The 20,376-nt window shown below is 38.3% G+C and overlaps 1 protein-coding gene across 7 annotated transcripts in view; it reads left to right on the top strand.

The window, feature by feature from the left end:
• Positions 1–20,376, top strand: part of ROBO2 (roundabout guidance receptor 2) — a 690,593-nt gene that overhangs the window by 57,997 nt on the left and 612,220 nt on the right. For all 7 annotated transcript variants that reach the window (XM_059688089.1, XM_059688088.1, XM_059688085.1 and 4 more), the window contains exon 2: positions 18,259–18,585. In XM_059688089.1, coding sequence (XP_059544072.1) covers positions 18,259–18,585 — 327 coding nt within the window. The remainder of the gene's footprint in view (positions 1–18,258; positions 18,586–20,376) is intronic.

The raw sequence follows: 20,376 nt of genomic DNA, 5'->3' as shown, positions 1-20,376 counted from the left end.
TATAAAACCCAGCTTGTCAATTTCATGTTTTATGTACTTGACTGTAAAATCAACTTCCTACTTTAAAAAAAATACCACTCTATTCTAAGCTATCATTATGCTTGTCTATTAGGATTGCTCTAACTCTATACATTTGAATTTCCCCACTTGTCAGCATTTTCTTTCCCTTCGGCATCATCAGAATAATTCTGTGAGTTCCACTCTTTTTGCTTGGCGACAAGAAAGCACTGCATTTTGAGAGTGGCTGGCTGGAAGTTAATTCCATGTCACATGGTAGGAACCTGGGAAAATCCTGGGATGACTGTTTCATTTGATCCCTCATCTGATAAGACTTCCAAGTAAATGAACTTAGTGGAAAATAAGTTTTATAAGTTTTTTAAAAAAACCTTCAGTTTTTTTTGAGAGACCTAAGGAATTGAGTCTTTGGCATATTTTAGTGAAATGTAATTCAAGCAGAAAAAGATCATTTAAAAACATTTATAGCACGTCCATTTGCTGCTTTTCTCCATTCAGCAGAAAGAAGGCACTTTTTTTCTCTTTGCACACAGAATCTTTTAACTGAAAACTACACTCAGTATTTGTTGCAGAAATGATGTTATCTGGGGGTCATTTTGCTCTGAAACGAAAGACATTCCTTGAAAGCAAACTTAAAGTTGTATTAAATCATTCACGTTTTAAAGGTAATAATAGAGCCAGATAGCATAAATAGACAGAAATGAACGCAAAATAGATCCCCAAATAAAAAGTATCCTGATAAATAATGTAACTCATGTTCTTTATTCACTAGACTAAAGCACCTCTGATTTTTAGTCTAAATTTAGCCAACCATTTGCAGAACCTGAGGGCAGATGTCCTATCACAATCATTATGATTTATCAAATGAAACTGGATGAAATGTATTTATTAAAGATATTAAATTATCAATTTTATTTTTATTTTAATGCCTTGCATAAAGTGAGGGCAAAATGTTAAAATTGAAATTTTTCTACAGTATCCTAAAAATTTTTAAACATTTAATTCCAAGTTTAAGAGCTATTTGCAGCTGATTAAATGTGGCCTCTTTTTCAACCTATTCTGCATAAAAATCTTGTCTAAGGTGCATTTAGTGGAGTAAATATTTTAAAAATACATTTAGGTGTATATCCTGCAAAGACCTCCACACAAATGTGATGCTGTCACTTCCGTTCAGTTTGGTCAACTGTGAAAGCACATTCATTCTGAGCATGAAAATCAAAGACAAAGCAACAAGTACAAGTTGGATTCAGCTACTTTATAAACCTCCTTTACTCTCCAAGGTACAGGGTTGAGAAAAAGAATTCCAACATATCATTGTACGATATAAAGAAAACTAAATACAATATGGCCATCCCACTATTCAAGAGAAAATCTTGTTTTTCATCTTTGGGATCCCTATACTCATCTTTGACTTGGGTCTTTATTGTAAGAAATTTAGCCTTATTTAATTTTTTCCCAAGTAATAGCCGTTTTAATATATTTACTTTGCAATTTATTCTTACCTATATCCTGCCAAACCCAAACAAAAATAAATTGGAGGAATATAAAGAACATATAATTTTACAACCTGCTTTTGTACTTAACAAAATTATGAACATGTTTCATATACATAAGTGCTTTTTACACTATAAATCCATAATTTAGAAACTTCAAAGAAAAGCATGTTGCTTTAAAAGGGAAAAAATGATTTTGTTATCACTGAGTCCTTAAACTACTAGTAAAAGTTAATCTCAGACAGTGTTCTGATAATGCTCTTGTTCCTGTCATGTCATTTAACTTGTTAGGATAATATGCCCTCACAATACCTCTTCTTATATTCCTTAACCCTTTTTCAACTAATAATGGAAAAGCAACAAAAAACTGAAGCTTCCAATGTATTCATTATACATTGGTTTCAGGGTTTTTAAAAGAAAAATCATCACTATTAGTATAACCTATTTCAATAAAATATGTAGGTGGACAGAAAGAGTTTTTAAGCATCAATATTTGATTAAGTTCCAGTGAATATAATTTATGAATAATTTCTTATGCATGCATAGAGTAGTGTCTGGTATTAAAGTCCCACACATTCAATTTGTCATGAAGCACAGTAGACTCAGTCTTTAGCTATTTTAGTGTGTGTGTATGTTTTATAATGTGTGTTTTTAATAAAAAGGTTAGCTACCTATCACTCTATCAACAGAATAACAAAAGTGTATATATTCATGAATTTTTATATAATATATTGGTTGAGCACCTAGTATTGTCATCTTTGGAACTTAGAGTATGTGGCAAATCTAAGTTGCAGAGTTGTTGAAAACATGAAACCTTCAGAGAAATGTAAGGTATATCGTACAGAATGACTTTTACTTTGCTAGGTAGGAGCAGGCAGTAATAGAATACCACAGTAGAGAAATAGGCAGAAGCTGTATTTTGAATGGCCTACTATCGCATAAAAAGACTATCTTACAGAGGGTAGGCAGTCCTTTATCCTTATAGGGTCAGAGTTCCTGTGAACATAGTAGTAGAGGTTACACAATAAAAGAATTGTACATTATAAAGCACTAGTAGTAGTGAACATTTACTGCATGCTCAGTACATGGAAAAAATCTCATTCAGTCATCACAGCACTATTATTGGCTTAATACTGCTATGTTTTATAGATAAGTAAACCAAGATGTGAAGCGGGCAAGAAATTTGCCAGCATTTGGATAATACCAATTTCAATTCACAGGGTTCTTGTTCACAAAGAATCTATTAATTGACAATGATGTAACTTATCATTTCTTAAAAAGCCCCATACACACATGACCACAAAATATAATATTTAATTTCTGAGGTGTTATTACTCACTTCCATTCCACATAAGCCAATCCATGGTTTAAGGATCACATTTAAAAAAAGATGAAGTACTGCAATGAGATTCATATGTTAGGTCAACTTCTTAACTAGCTGAATGTTGATTGTAAACAAGCCTAAAATCAGTCATTGCATGTATTACTACTTAGACATGATTGAGCTAATGTATTTGGTTCATGGCAGTTACGATTTTTTAGGTAATGTTTTAGCCCATATTCTCTTTAAAAACTTACTGGATTGTACTAACATTTTCAATTCTTTAAAAAAAATCATATATATATATATATAGTAAAAAAAAGTTTGACTACAATTTTAACTAGGGTCATTGAATCTCAATTTAACTTTATAAACAAACTAGAGGTCCGGTGCATGGATTCGTGCACCAGTGGGGTCCCTCAGCTTGGCCTGCAGCCTCTCACAATTTGGGACCCCCTCTGGGGATGTCAGACTGCCGGTTTCAGCCCGAATCTGTGCACTGGGTCTCTAGTATGCATATAAGATTTTTGGTTACTCTCTTCCCACCCTCCCCCCTTCCCTCTGAGATTCATCAGTCTGTCCCATGTTTCCATCTGCCCCCTGGTGGTCATTGTGTGTCATAGCTACTGGTTGAATGGTTGAATGGTCGCTTAGGCATATATATATATATATATTTTCAGGTTAGAGGAAAATATATCAAGAGTTCTAAGAAAATTCATCAAAAGCTAAATGTTTATCAAAGCTTAGCACACATGTGTAAAATCCTAGTGCTGGTAGGAATGGTGTTTTGACACTGACTGGAACCTTTGACATCTGCAATTACTAAGATTAATGCTACTACAGTATTTTCAGAATATATTCTTTCATAAATAGAAGGTCAATATGTTTCCACTCCATTAGGAGTTTACATAAGTAGAATGCCATTTTTTAGAAATCCATTCATAATCTCTACCCAATAAATGTGGATGGTTTTTAGAAAATTAAACATTGTAAAACAATTAAATGAGTTTTAAGATTGTTTTGTTTAATCATCTTTTGTAAAGCCAAATGCAGTATATCAATACATTATAAATACGGCAATAAGAAGCTCAATTTCAAAGATATCTTCCTGGAATAGGAGTGCTTTTGTCATTATAAGGCAGATCTGCATAACCCATGAAAACTTCTGATTTGGTGGCAAATCACTCTTTAAAGAATGATTTCAACCATGGTAAGGTGTAGCAAATTGATTTGAAACAGTATTGGATGAATGTCCAGGTTAATACATTGGTTCCTCACTGAAGTGTTGAAAAATGAATTTATAAAGTGGCAAATTAATTACTTATTCAAGAGGAAAAGCAACTAAAAATTTACTGGAAACCTTTCAGATTTGCAGTTTCAAAATCTCTCTTAGATGTTATATAGCTACTAGAGGCCTGGTGCACAAAATTTGTGCACTGGGGGGGGGTGGTCCCTCAGCTTGGCCTGCACCCTCTAGCAGTCCTGGAGCCCTGGGAGGATGCCCGACTGATGGCTTAGTGGGCCTAAGCCGTCAGTCGGACATCCTTAGCATTGCTATGGAGGCGGGAGAGGCTCCCACCATTGTCGCTGTGCTTGCCAGTCGTGAGCCTGGCTTCTGGCTGAGCGGCACTCCCCCTGTGGGAGCACACTGACCACCAGGGGGCAGCTCCTGCGTTGAGTGTCTGCCCCCTGGTGGTCAGGACGCATCATAGTGACCGGTCATTCCACCATTGGGTCATATGTATATTAGCCTTTTATTATGTAGGATACGCTGTAGATGAGGCCCCCTAGAACCATAGAAATACAAAAAAATTCACTGTTAACTCATTCTCGAATTGCCCCCACTTAAAATCAAATTACCCACCCCCCCTCCGTGGGGCGTGTGCTGCACCTTGGGAACCACTGGGCTTGACACTCTTCCTCTCTGAGCTTCATTTCTGAATACATACGCATATACCATGGGAACTGTAATCTCTTCTCCGCCTACCTCACTGGGTTGTCATGAGGACGTTCTTAGCTAATAAACCTAGAAATGTTTCATCAAGTAAGTGATGTCTAAACGGGAAGGGATTGTTATTTTTAAGCCCAGAGGTACCCTCACAGGTAGCAGGTGCTGATTAGGGGAGGAGAGCATGATTGTTTCCTGGGACTGTAGCTATGGAAGCTTTTCAGCGGGTTCAGTAGGCCCAGGAGGGGTGGGCTCTAGCCAGCAGCCCTGTAGCAGTGGTCTCTCTAGAGGCGCTGGTCGGGTCAGGGAGTTGGGGGGGCCCTAAAGGGGTGGCAAGGCCAAAGGGGGAATAACTGTCAAACCTTCCCGCTTGGAGCCATTCTTTAAATTGCACGAGGCTGTTTTGCAGCTGTACCTGCTCAGGGCAGGGCTCCAATCTCCTGGAGCCGGGTGGGAGCCAGGCCAGGGTGGAGCCAGACAGGCTAGGAGGGCGGGTTTAGCCGCACCCCCAGTGAGGTTCAGTGCACTCCCTCTGTGGAGACAGCGCTGCTGCTGGGGGGGAGAGGCGGAGGGTCTGACCCTGGGGGGCTGCTCAGGCCTGCCTCCACCTGGGTCTGGAGTTGTAGGGAGGAGAGGCGTGCCTGGCCCCAGAGGAGGGGGCCCAGCAGTGGCAGGCCACAGGCCTTGGGTACCTCAGGGGTGCTGACGGGTTGTCGCAGGCGTGCTATTGTTGTGGGTGCCCCTGGAGGGGGGTGGTGGGGAAGAGATTGGGAGTTGGAGGTGCGGGCTGCAGCTACCCCCAAGGCAGGGTCTTCTCCCCATCCCGTCCACCCAGGGGTGCACGGGCTTGGGTAGGGTGTCCATCCGTCCCCCTGGGAGTACGGGGGCTGGGATAGGGTGTCCGTGCAGGGGGATTGGAAGAGCTCCTCGTGGCCACTTCCTCTTTCTTCTTTGCAGTCCGGGCTCCTGTCAGGTGCTCTCTTCAGACCCCCAGGAACTTTGCTCCAGCCGCCCGCCCCCTGCTGCATATGTATCAATATGCAAAGTGGTCATTACGGGGACACAGGGGACACCGTAACGGCAATTAGCATATTACCTCTTTATATGTATAGAGTTCCATGTGTGCATCCCTGATTTTGATTGCTTTTGGTTACTGGTTCTAACCTACCTAAAGCAGTACTGCCCTCCTCCTGGACACACCTGTTCAGGTAAGGTCAGTGTCCCAGTGAATTTGATGTAGGCATCCACAAAATGAAGTATTATAAATAGTAATTAAAACTTAGTTAATTAAGGTACTGAATAAAATAGGGGGGAAAAAAGAGGGAAAGTGTGTTCAACTTTTAACATTTTCAGCAACTTCTGTTAGGCTACAGAAATAAAGGTCTGAAGTACAATTGTAAAATTCTGAAAAAAAACACACCAAACTTTTATGAATCTGTTTTAATTACCTTCTCCTGAAGTAGTAACCTGCTCACCCTGGAAAAGGAACATTTAAATATCTTGACTAATGTTATATAATAGATAAAATATTTACTTTTAAGATCAATATGTATGAATTGCTAGTTGACTGTAAAAATATTTTTATTGACTTTTAGAGAGAGAATAAGGGAGAGGGAGAGAAAGTGAGAAAGGTCATTGTGAGAGCATAACATCGATCAGCTTCCTCCTGCACTCCACCTACCAGGGATCAAGCCCACAACCCAGGCATGTGCCCTGACCCGGAATCAAATCAATTACCTTTTGATACATGGGATGATGCTTAATCAACTGATCCGCACCAGCCAGGGCTACCAGTTGGACTTTGGTTTAAGTGATTTATAGAACTGTATACTTTTTGGCAATGTGAATGAATTATATAGAAAATTAAGCATAAATTCCAAGTATTACATGAGCTATTTTTTAAACAAAAGCTTTTAAGTGTTAACTTTTGGAAGGTTCTCCAAGAAGGCATTTTGATAACCTTTGCTTTTGATAGTAGACACAAGACCTATCAAGGGCAAACACTTGTAGTGAACATTAATAGAAAATATGTATCTTCCACAAATTTGCTCTTTTAAGCAAAATAAGTTAGACAGAAAAAGACAAATACTGTATTACCTCACGTATATCTGCAATAGTATAAAAAACACTCATAGAAAAATGATCAGACCACTTGTGGTTATCAGCTTTGGGGATGGTGGGGGCAGAAGGGGTTGGGGAGGGGGAATTGGAGGAGGAAGGTGGTCAAAGGTACCTCCAGTTATAAGATCAGTAAGTTCTTTGGTTCTCTATTTGTTTTTTTTTTTTCTCTTTATCTGTAAAATGGGGGTTTGGAACAAGAGGATTTCTGGTAGCTCAACCTTCTGTCTGTTGTGCCCGGAAGACTGGGCGTTAGGGGTGCTGCTAGATGCATGTTACACAACTGGAACTTTTGGAAGCAAAGCTGCCTGTTGGATAAGACACATCTTTTATATTTGTCAATTGCCTTTCATAGCATTGACTCTTTAGTTTTTTTACATTAAAAAGCCATGTAGAAAATTGTAATAAGTAAGTAGTAATTCTAGGCCTCAATTTTGATGTCATTTCTAATTTAAACTTATTTTTAACATGGCACTGCCATGCTTCCAGAAGGAATGAGAATCTTATAAACTTTCTAAGCCATTGTCAAATTAGATAGTCTGCTGAGAGAGTTTCACTAAGGTTCACATGAATGAAATAGTCTTTGTGCTTTCCAAACTATGGCTTTCTCACTATATCTTATCATATAGTGGGACCTCTAGAGGGGAAAAATTTTGTCTTACAGCCGTTTTCCATTCCCGCTCCCCCAAAAAGAAAGTACACTAGAATTTAGTCAGCATGAAAAAGTCAAGAATGGAAAAGTTCTAAGGACAGACTTGATGGAGTGATTGATTAGTTTCATTTTATCATAAATTATGTTAGCTCAATCATTGGTAGCAGCACTGAGAAAAAGAATTTGATGCAGAGCATTTTGAGTAGGGTTGATTTTGGTAAAATAAAAACTGGTAACAACTTTCAAACGTAAGGGGAAAATTTTGGAAAGTATGTTTGTGATCGTTTGTAGGAGGGAAAAATAAGATATACTGAATGTTTACTACATGTATATATGGTGATCTGTATATATGATTCCTTTTCATCATCTAAAACAACTGATGAGACATTGGTGTTAAGATTTGTACCCGATAAAAGTGAGGCATAATATTTGTTAATGAATAACCCATATCCATTATTCCTACCAGACTGCCCTCTTCTTATTCTGACGGGTCAAGCAGCTTACATTTTTCATATTGTTCTGTGTGCCTTTCACCATGGGGAGGGGGGGGGAGTGATAACTTAGGGAGCTGTCTGGTCACATTTAGAATTAGTGTCATAGATAATCTTCCTGGCTTAATTTTTCTAGGAGAATTTTTTGGAAATTTTTTTGTTAAAATATACATAGTTATGATAAACTAGTTCACAGGTTCACAGTATTTATATACATTTTTGGAAAAAGAAAAACTGACACCAGCTAGATATTTTGCTGGGATGGGGGAGGGAGGGGGCATTGTATTGCACAGTCTCTAATTAATTGGCCAAGAATTTCTTCTGCCCTTGAAAAAATTCAGAAAAGTGTGAAGTGTGTTGCTTAACTTAACCAGGTATGGTTATCTAGTATGTGAATCAAAAGTAAATCTTAGTTGAAAGAAATACTACGTTCTACTGAATAATGAGACAGGAAGAGTTTACTTTGAAATGAATTATAACATTAACAAGTGTTCTTCTAGGTCAGTGGTTCTCAACCTTCTGGCCCTTTAAATACAGTTCCTCATGTTGTGACCCAACCATAAAATTATTTTCGTTGCTACTTCATAACTGTAAAGTTGCTACTGTTACGAATCGTAATGTAAATATCTGATATGCAGGATGGTCTTAGGCGACCCCTGTGAAAGGGTCGTTCGACCACCAAAGGGGTCGTGACCCACAGGTTGAGAACCATTGTTCTAGGTGCTTTATCGTCCTTAATTTTATTACTAGAGGCCCAGTGCACAAAATTTGTGCACAGGTAGGTTCCCTAGCGGCTGCCAGCTGCCAGGGGGGGTGGATCCCTTCCCCAGGCTGTCTGCTGCTGCCGCTGGCCAGGATGGTTGGCCGGACAGCCCTGCCCCCTGGTTGTACTCCTAGTCAAACGCCCAGTCGAGGGGACAATTTGCATATTAGGCTTTTATTATATAGGACTAGAGGCCCAGTGCATGAAATTCATGCACGGCGCTTGGCCCTCACAGTTGCAGCAGCTTGCCTCGGCCCTTGCAGCCCCGGCTTCACCAATAAGGTCGTCCGGAAGGATGTCTGGAGGGTCATTCAGCTGTACAATCTAATCAGCATATTATGCTTTTATTATTAAAGAGATGTAATTGAAATGACTTTCTGAACACAAGTTTCTGTACCACTCACTGCTGATGGAAGGTTATAGCTTAATACAAATACATTTAAATACATTCACAAATTATGGTTTTAAACTTCACCTCCAAATCTCTAAAATTTGAAGAGCTAGCATGCTACTCAGTTTGCTTTCTTATTAAATATTTTACCAAAAATCATTACAAAATCATTGTTTGGGAGCCCCTGAGAAGCAGAAGTAATCCATTATGTAAATTTGGGTACTTAGAACATTAGTGGAAGATGCATCTGCATGCAGCTGAGGAATTTCATATTTCTGTGGGATGCTTTCATCTCACCAGTCTAAGTGCATGACATGCTCAAGGTGCAGCTTCTTACACCCTTCCCCTTGTAACTTCCAATGCATCTGGTTGGTTTTAGAGACCAAGAATCTGAATTTAAAGTAATATTCCAAGTGATTCTAAGACATATAGTCTGAGGGTCATATTTTGACAAAGAAGGAAGATATTTTCTGGCTACATTATGACAGGAGGCATTCATTTGACTCATTTTATGGAAATCAACTTAGAAGAGGGTTTAGGGATTAGCATAATGGTAATGTGCATTCTTTCTTACTCTTCCATCCATTTTTTTAAAATGCCTGCCACATTTTGGATTAAAGGTCTTGAGTTCTAATTCTGCTTCAACTAGCTATTCAGTTATGAACAAGTAACTTTACTATTTTATAGCTTACTTTCTTGGACAGTAAAAATAAACATTTGGATGCTCATCTTTAGAACTGTGTGACTGATTTCCATTGTCTTTTTATAAAATAGCTAAGGGCACTTGAATAAAAACAGGGCAGTTTAAAGTAAACTAGACTATCTGATAGCCCAGTTAATAATTGAGATATAAAAAGAGGTTTACACTGTCAGCCGGGAGAAAGGATATAATTGCAGATAGTAATTTTGATACCTTGCTTAGCCTATGTGTTCATATAAGAATCCTAAACATTTATTACACAAACAATATTAAGATTGCTGTCAAAGTTTTATTTTTGTATTTTTGTTTTGTTTTTTTCTTTTTCATCTGGAATCTGGAGAAAACAGTTTTGTAGTCTTATAAGAGGGATATAAATTTTAAAACTGAAGTTATTAATGTAAAGTGATAAACAGGTTCTCTACAGCAAGACTGGCAAACTTTTTCTCTAAAGGATCAGATAGCAGATATTACAAGCATTTTATTTTTTTAATTTTGTTTTATTGCTTAAACTATTACAAAGAGTATTACATATGTCTCCTTTTTATTTTTTTCCCCCATGACCTTCCCCGGCCTCCCCTACCCCCAGTGTCTTGTGTCCATTGGTTATGCTTATATGCATGCATACAAGTCCTTCGGTTGATCTCTTACCCACCCCGCCCCCCTCCCCCAACCCTCCCTGGCCTTCCCGCTGTAGTTTGGCAATCTGTTTGATGCTGCTCTGCTTCTGTCTCTATTTTTGTTCATCAGTTTATAATGGTTTTTATTATCCATAAATGAGTGAGATCATGTGGTATTTTTCTTTCATTGACTGACTCATTTCACTTAGCATAATGCTCTCCAGTTACATCCATGCTGTTGCAAATGGTAAGAATTCCTTCTTTTTTACAGTAGCATAATATTCCAAAAATTGGACAGATACATGCAAAAAAATGAAACTAGATCACCAACTTACACCATACACAAAAATGATCTCAAAATTGATAAAGGACTTAAATGTTAGGTGGGAAACCATAAAAATACTAAAGGAATCCAAAGGCAATAAAATCTCAGACATATGCCAAAGCAATTTCTTCACCAATACAGCTCCTAGGGCATTGGAAACTAAAGAGAAAATAAACAAATGGGACTACATCAAAATAAAAAGCTTCTGCACAGCAAAAGAAACCATCAACAAAACAACAAGAAAGCCCACTGCATGGGAGAACATATTTGCCAATGCTATCACTGATAAGGGTTTAATCTCCAATATTTATAGGGAACTCATACAACTTAACAAAAGGAAGATAAACAATCCAATCAAAAAATGAGCAAAGGACCTAAATAGACACTTTTCAAAAGAGGATATTCAGAAAGCCAAGAGACATATGAAAACATGTTCAAAGTCACTATTACAAGCATTTTAGACCACATGGGGTCTCTTTATTTTTCCCTTTTCTTCCTCCTTTTCTTGTTCCTCAGTCTTCTAACATTTAAAAAATGTGAAAACATTCTTAGCTCAGGGCAAAACAGAAACTGGTCAGAGCATTGCTTCTCAGACTATAACAAGCACATGCATTCTTCAGGGGAATCTTGTCAAAATGCCGATTCTGATTCTGCAGCTCTCGGGCTGGCCCGGCATCCTGTATTTCAAAATATGCCTTTGGGTATCCAATCTCTTGAAGTTAAGTTGTTTGAGGGCACTTCATGTGATGGACAGCCCCCTCTACTGTTGGGATTTGAATTCCCAATGAGTTTGGTTGAAAGTTTAGCTTTTTTGTTTGTTTGTTTAACCAAATGATGGTGTTGTTTTGGTCCAATACCGTAGTAGTTTAATAATTTAGTGGTCCTTCATAATTTTATGGCCCAGAACCTCTTTGGAAATTTGATGAAAGCTACGGTGCCCCTCACCACTTCTTCATCTGGCTCACACATGAATACACATTTTATAATTGCAAAGAATTCAAGGATCTACCTAAGGCCTATTCATTCTAAGGGTCACTGCTTTGCTATAGTTGTGTAATGTCTAATTTTCCTATTTTATTCTATTTATCTTTATTGCTGAAAGTAGTACAAATGTACCCTTTTTTCCCCCATTGACTCCTTCTAGCTTGCTCCCCTCCTCCACCCCAGGCCTCTCCCACACTATTGTTGTGTTCATGGGTTATGCAAATATTCATTCAAGTTCTTTGGTTAATCTCTTCCCACCCACCCACTTTCCTTCAGAGATGTCTGATTTTAAAGGAGCTCAGAATTAATCTCCTCACTTTGAATAACATCAGAATGTTTAGATTATAGCTTTATTTTGCTCATCTGTCATCTATCTATCATCTATCTATCTATCTATCTATCTATCTATCTATCTATCTATCTACCTATTATCTATCTATCTATCATCTATCTATCAATCTATCTATCATCTATATATCTATCTCTATCAACAATCATCTGGCTAGTAAGACCTTTCAACTTTAGTTTATGCTCTATGAGTAGCTATTGCTGGCCTGAAGATTAAATCGAAAACCTAAAATTATAAATGAGGAAAATAACCTAACTGTTGGGTTAGAGTAAACACAGATTGTTACAACGCCTTGTATTAAATTTGTTCACAGTGCTTCGACTCATAACTTTTTAAAGACTTCTTTATAGAAATATAATTCATATACCATACAGTCCCCCCATTTAAAGTGTACAATATAATACTTTTTAACTTCATAGCACTGTGCAACCAACATAATCTATTTTAGAATGTTTTCATCACCCTGAGAGATTCCCCAGTCTCCCTTCAGCCCTGACCCCATCACCCACCATAGAAAACCACTAATTTACTTTCTGCTCTAAGGATTTTCCTTCTCTGGACATTTCATAAGAATGGAATCATATAATATGTGATCTTTTGTGATTAGCTTCTTTGACTTAACATGTTTTCTAGGTTCATCTATGTTGTAGTGTTTATCAGTACTTCATTCCCATTTTTGCTGAATAATATCCCATTATGTAGATATGCATCATTTATCTATTCATAAGTTGATGGACTTTTTTTCAACTTTTTTGTTATTATCAATAATGCTGTTATGAACATTATATTGCATTCATGTACAAGTTTTTGTGTGGACATAAATAAGGTTCTTTCTCTTGGATGTATACCCAGCAGTGGAATTTCTGGGTTATACATTAATTCTAAAACACTTTGAGGAACTCCAGATCATTTTCAAAAGTGGCTGCAAATATTTTATATTCCCACTAGCAATGTATGAGACTTTCAATTTTTCCACATCCCTGACAATATTTATTTTACATTTTTTCATGCTTGCCATCCTAAAGTTTTAAAGTATATCTCATTGTGGTTTTTGATTTGCATTTCTCTTATAGCTAATAATGTTGAGCATCTTTTGATGTGTTTATTGGCCATTGGGTTAGCTTTCTAGGATAAATGTCTATTTACATCATTTGTCCAATTCTACATTTGGTTACTTGTATTTTTATTTAATTATATGATATTTTAAAATATAATCTAGATATAACTCTCCTATCAGATATATGATTTATAAATATTTTTCTTGATTCTATGGGTTGCCTTTTCATATTTTATGTGTTTTTTTCAAGCACAAACATACTTAAATTTGATGAAGTCCACTTTATCTATTACTTTGTTTGCCACTTGTGATTTTGGTGTAATAACTACGGAAGTTTTCTCTAACTTGAGGTCATGAAAATTTACTCTTACAATTTCTTCTAATTGTTTGATAGTTTTACCTCTTACATTTAGGTTGTAGATGTTCTTTTGAAATTTTTATAATAGTAGAAATAAAGTTAATAAAAATTATCTAAATGTGACAATACTAAAATAGTTTATATATCTATAATAATAAAAGGTAATATGCTAATTAGACCAGACACCATTCTGGACGTCCTTCCTGATGAAGCTGGGGCCTAGGGAAGCCAGCCCGGGTCCCGGGTGCCTTCGGGCAACTGGAGAGCAGCCCGGGTCCCAGATGGCAGAGGGAAGCCAGTGCTGGCAGCCGGGCGAAGGAAGGCCTACTTTTGCACGAATTTTTGTGCATTGGGCCTCTAGTATTATAGATAAATGAGTAAAATTCTCTGAGTTGAATGTACTAGATTCAGTTTGTCGATTTTGCCTCTTTTTCTCTTATAAGTAAACTAGAGGCCCAGTGCTTGAATTCATGCACAGGTGGAGTCCCTCGGCCTAGCTGGCTATTGGAGTCTATTGGGGCCATCTCCCCCATTCCAGGGGGAGGGACCATGGGAGGTTGGCCAGCCAGGGGGAGGGGCCATGGGAGGTTGGCCAGCCACAGGGAGGGACCGCAGGAGGTTGCCTGTGGGAGAGCACTGACCACCATAGGCCAGCTTCTGCATTGAGTGTCTGTCCCCTGGTGGTCAGTGTGCATCCTATCGACTGGCCGAGTAGTTATAATGTTCGCTTAGGCTTTTATATATATACTAGAGGCCTGGTGCATGAAATTCATGCACGGGGGTGTGTGTCCCTCAGCCCAGCCCGCACCCTTTCCAATCTGTGACATCCCTCTCACAATCCAGAACTACTGGTTCCCAAATGCTCACCTGCCTGCCTGCCTGATTGCCCCTAACCACTTCTTCCTGCCAGCCTGGTCACCCCCTAACTACTCCCCTGCCAGTCTGATCGATGCCTAACTGCTCCCCTGCTGGCCCGATTACCCCTAACTGCCCTCTTCTGCCAGCCTGGTCACCCCTAACTGCTCTCCCTTGCAGGCCTGATCACCCACAACTGCCCTCCCCTGCTGGCCTGATCACTCACAACTGCCCTCCCTTGCAGGCCTGGTCCCTCCCAACTGCCCTCCCCTGCTGGCCATCTTTGACCACATGGGGGTGGCCATCTTGTATGTTGGAGTGATGGTCAATTTGCATATTACCTCTTTATTAGACAGGATATTATTTAAAATGTTATTTGATTAAGTATTAATAAGCAGAGGGGCAAATGTAGATTTACAGTTGTGAGTATGCTAAACACTAAGTTTATTCTTGTATTTTTATAATTATTGTACTATTTTTTTCATATAAACAACTGAACCTACTTTTTCCAACCCTTGTACTTAAGGTCTTACCCAGGCCTTACCCAGGCCAAGTGCTTAATAAGGTAGGGAACTACTTGATATAGTAAATAACAGTCTTATAACCTGGACGATTGACTTTCTTAGTTTTAATAATAGAACATCTTTGACAGGAGAATGTAGATGGTGGCATATGGGAGGTTAGAGAACAAGGAGGCTATCTAAACAAGATGATTGCAGCCTACCATATGTCTATTACATGAAAAGCAACATACAACTCTTGATGCATTTCAGGATTAGAGTCTATGGCTGTGTGTCCAGACATTTACATTTGGGAATATGCTACTATTTGCAAACTATGATTATTCCTTTATATTTAAACTAGAGGCCCAGTGCACAAAATTCGTGCACTGGTAGGGTTCCTAGTGTCTGCCAGTTGCCAGCCAGCTACTCCCTCTCTTCCTCTGGCTGCCTGCTACCACCAGGACCTCCCTCCCTTTCCCCACCCGCCCCCTCCCCCCACCCCCCGTCAAACTCTGGATAACTTTCGGTTGAAGGGACAATTTGCATAGAGTACTATGCTTTTATTATATAGGATACTTTGAGATATTTCTTGATTATTGCTTTTTAAAATAATTCTTATTTTTTAGACAGCAAATTCCTCATGTGCTTTAGGACCTCAGTACTTAAATATGTGTCTTTCTATATTATTGTGATACATGATGTACCTGTCCATATTTAAATGCTTTGGGGTTCTTTAGTACTTTTTTGTTTTTTAATTCTCACCTGTGTACTGTGAATTACTCTTTTGCTGTAGGTACCTAGCACATTCAATGTGTAAGTTCCTTCTTGGATCTGATGAGATTACAAATGGTAATCTGCAACCTTTAAATGTTAAATCTTTTCAGAAAAGAAAATGTTTATTTACTACCAAATTAAATTCCCTCTGTAAAAGTAAAATATTACATTTTAATTAATATTGAATATAAATAAACACTACTGAGAAATAAATATTACTTCTGTGTATTGGGCAGAGATGTGCTAATATTAGGTGATTGGCTGGAAAATTTTAAGAACAAACTTTTAAAATCCCATATGTACATTATCATTGTCCTCAGATGTCGTTATTTCTTCCAGCATCTCCTTTGGATTTATTTTTCAGTTGCTGGTAGTGGCCATTGGCACTTTATAAATTAAAAATATTCAAAACAATATGTTATGTAAAATGTTCATTTAAAAATACCAACAGGACTTTCTCTTGGTATGTCTTATTTTCCTTAGTAGCCTTAATTTCATCACAGTCACAAGGAAATTGGTGGTACCTATCACTCTTCCTTGCTATATGGTGATATACCAAATTCTATCAAGCATCTATAGCAGTGATGGCGAACCTTTTGAGCTTGGCGTGTCAGCATTTTGAAAAACCCTAACTTAACTCTGGTGCAGTGTCACATATAGAAATTTTTTGATATTTGCAACCATAGTAAAACAAAGACTTATATTTTTGATATTTATTTTATATATTTAAATGTCATTTAACAAAGAAAAATCAACCAAAAAAATGAGTTCGTGTGTCACCTCTGACACGCGTGTCATAGGTTCGCCATCACTGATCTATACTAATGAAAGGGTAATAGGCTAATTAGACCAGATGTCTTCCTGACATCCTTCCAGACAAAGCAGCAGCAGCTTCAAGGTCCGAGGGCCAGTGGTGTGGGAGAGGTGGCAGTGTGGGCCAGTCCAGCACCACGGCCCCTTCAGCTGAGGCAGCGGGAGAGGGGGCTGCACAGTCCCAGTCCCAGTGCTGACCCTTCTGCAGAGGCAGCCACAGAGGCAGCCGCAGAGGCAGCGGCTCGGGCTTGGTCCTGGCGTCACGCCTCCACAGAGGCTGGACAGGGTGCTACTTGCTGTGCCTCAACCTCCCACAGCCCCTCCCCCACCTGACCTGGTCTCAGATCGCCCCCCCCCACCAGTGGATGGGGGAGCGGGGCCAGTGCTAAGAAGCGAGGGCTGAGTGCCGGTAGCTGCGGCAGCCGGCATTGGCAGCAGCAGTGGGGTGATGGGGGTGGCACCGTCCCCTGCTCAGCTCTATCACATCCCACAGAGGGAGGCCATCAGTAGGACATCCCCTCAGGGCCCCCAAACTGTGAGAGAGGGAAGGCCGGGCTGAAGTATCCCCACTGCCAGTGCATGAATTTTCATGCACCGGGCCTCTAGTTGTTTTATAATGTGCCTTATATCTTTCTCTTTTTTATACTTCAGCATTATTTCTCAAGGTCAGGTTTTTTGTCTTTTTGTTTGTTTTGATTGTTCTCTGGGGTATTTCAACAACTCTTAACTGTCTTTTTGCCTTCATTGCTACCAATCTTTTACACTACAGACCCTGAGTGTCTTTCTAATACACAGGTAGTCAAGGTACTGTTCCTTCAAAATCTGTCAGCTTATAGACTAAAATTCACACTCCTTAGCATGGTATTTAAAGCCCTTTTGTCTCAGGCTCCAAGACTACCTTTTATACTCACCTACCACATCAACTTTTTCCCTGATTATGAAATGTACTGTAAATGTGGTCTAATTTCTCTCTTCTTTTGCTTATGTTGTTTCTTCAATCTGAATGCCTTTCTCCCATATTGACATATTTTTATTCTTTACAGCTCAAGTTAAATGCCACTGTTTTTGGGAAGAGACTTCTTAATATGTTCTAGTTAGAGTTAACATTTTGCTTCTAATTTTATTTTAATAATGCATTTCTTGGACCTTTATGCAATACTTATTTTAACATAGTGATTTATGCTTGAGGTCCTCAGTCAGACATATCTGGATGTAAATACTGCCTCTGCTGCTTATTTCCTCTACATTCTTGGGCAATCAATTTAATTTCCTAAGCTTCTTTCTTATCTGTTAAATTGAGCTAATATTTGCACTTAATGTGTGGGTCTTTTTTTATGTTAAGTCTGATAACAGCACATCAGCATGATAAACGGTATCTATATATGTGTTCTAGGTACTTGGGGACTTGGCTTTCTCCCCCAGAGATAGTAAGCACTTCAAGGATGGGAATTCGTTTTACTTGTACCCAGTCCAGCCTGCTCTCTTGGTTTTGTTGGTCATGATTCATGGGACATTAACTATAACTTATTAGAATTAACATTAAGTTATTGTTATATTGTCTCATTACACAAAGGAATGGGGATGACTTATGAGATACATAAAGAACAAAGGAGTGAAACAAATAAAATAGTAATAAGTGCATTTTGAATAAAGAGTTTCATTTCACCAATGTCAACAAAAGCTATCACTAAGAAAATGTCAAAGCTTGTCTTTATTCTGTCATGTTTTTAGGATCTCGTCTTCGTCAGGAAGACTTTCCCCCACGGATTGTGGAGCACCCCTCAGATGTCATTGTTTCCAAGGGAGAGCCCACCACATTGAACTGTAAGGCAGAGGGCCGGCCAACACCCACCATAGAGTGGTATAAAGATGGTGAGCGGGTGGAGACTGACAAGGATGATCCGCGCTCCCACAGGATGCTGCTGCCCAGCGGATCCTTGTTCTTCTTGCGCATTGTGCACGGTCGCAGAAGTAAGCCTGATGAAGGAAGCTACGTTTGCGTTGCAAGAAACTATCTTGGTGAAGCAGTGAGTCGGAATGCATCTCTGGAAGTGGCATGTAAGTGAACACAATGAACCTCATAAATGGCATGCGCATTTACTTTGATTTATTTGTAGTAAGCTTTGTTCCCATGGATGCTTAATACCCAAAGAATAAAACAATTAAAATGCTCTGCATAATTTTACTTTGTCTTCTCTGGAGAAAGCTAGTCAAAATAATGCCAAGCCAGGGTGTTGCAGTAAATTTATTTAGATTACAGCACCATGATGATTGTTACTATATTACAGCAAGGTGGCGATGCTACTCATATTAAAAATTTGAGTTATTACTGAGAGATATAATCAAGTATTAAAGTTGGCAGTGTCAAATGAAAAGTTTGTGTCTACCATGTCAGCAAATACAAGGAATGCATTCAATATTATACCAATTTCTATTACCTATTTATAACTAATATACTGTATATATGTATAAATCTAAATTTTATCAGACAATTTCTGGTAAAGGAATCATTACTCTAGGCATGCCTGGAAGAACACACCAACAATAATTCCAACTATACTTTATTTAATAGAAAATTCATCATAGAAGATATCTTAATTCTGCAGAGACAGAATGTTCACACATCAGAGGGTCTAAGTTTTGGGAATCAGCAGTAGCTAAGGATTTGCCCTGACTTTGACATTGAAAAAATATATTTATTAAGCAGATAACCCAAATAACAAATAACACTAGTAAATCATGACATCAATGCTTTGTAGCAATTTTTACATTAATTCCAAAACTTCATGAATTATTTTCCAGAACAAAATTAAAAATATGATAGGATTTGGTATGGTAATTTAAACAGCATGATACATTTTTTTATATTATTTATTTTGAGGAAATGTTTTATCTATAATTAATTGTGAAAAAGACAGAAACAGAGGGATCTTTAAAAAGTTTGTACTTTTCAACTTTCTGCTTGTACCATAGGGTCTCAAGATAAGAGAATTTAGGCATGAGTCTTATTTATATGTCTTGAAGGGTTGTGCTAAATAATAGCTCATGGTCTCATGTCTGTAATTAATGTTGATATTTTTACTTACATTCTAAATTTATTATACTAGATTATAAAACTTGTGTATTTGTGTTCTAAAATTCTTAACAATATATCACTACCTGTTATCATTACTTTTAGACATGAAAACATCTTTTAGTAAACAAAATCATACTATTTCTTATTCAGCTACCCCAATGACAGTTTTTGTTATCAAGTGTCCAGTTTTTTTTAATTTTTTTAAAAATATATTTCTTTATTGATTTCAGAGAGGAAGGGAGAAGGAGAGAGAGATAGAAACATCAATGATGAGAGAGAATCATTGATTGGCTGCCTCCTGCACACCCTTTACTGGGGATTGAACCCGGAACCCAGGCACGTGCCCTTGGCCGGAATCGAACCTGGGACCCTTCAGTCCACAGGCTGACGCTCTATCCACTGAGCCAAGCCAGCCAGGGCAAGTGTCCAGTCTTTTGATTTATAGTTCATACCAGGAAATCTGGAACCCACAGATGCTTGAAATGTGTATGTCCAATAGGAACAGATTAGAAGAATCCTAAACCCGAATTTGTTTTGTGAAAGACCTCAATATATGAGCATTAGAACCTTAGCTAGCAATGCCATTTTGCCTGAACACCAGGTGATTTACTTTTCATAAATTATTTTAAAAAGCAGTTAAATTAATTTTAGTGAGATTTGAAACATACACATAACCTTAAGAATGCAAATATTCCTAACTTCCATTTTTTATTTTGAAATATCTTATTTCTGGAACTTTTCAAACATATTGAAATAATTCAACGTCAAATTCT

Source organism: Myotis daubentonii, chromosome 3 (assembly GCF_963259705.1).
Source record: "Myotis daubentonii chromosome 3, mMyoDau2.1, whole genome shotgun sequence".
Lineage (NCBI taxonomy): Eukaryota > Metazoa > Chordata > Mammalia > Chiroptera > Vespertilionidae > Myotis > Myotis daubentonii.
This window is presented reverse-complemented; position numbering and strand designations above follow the sequence as displayed.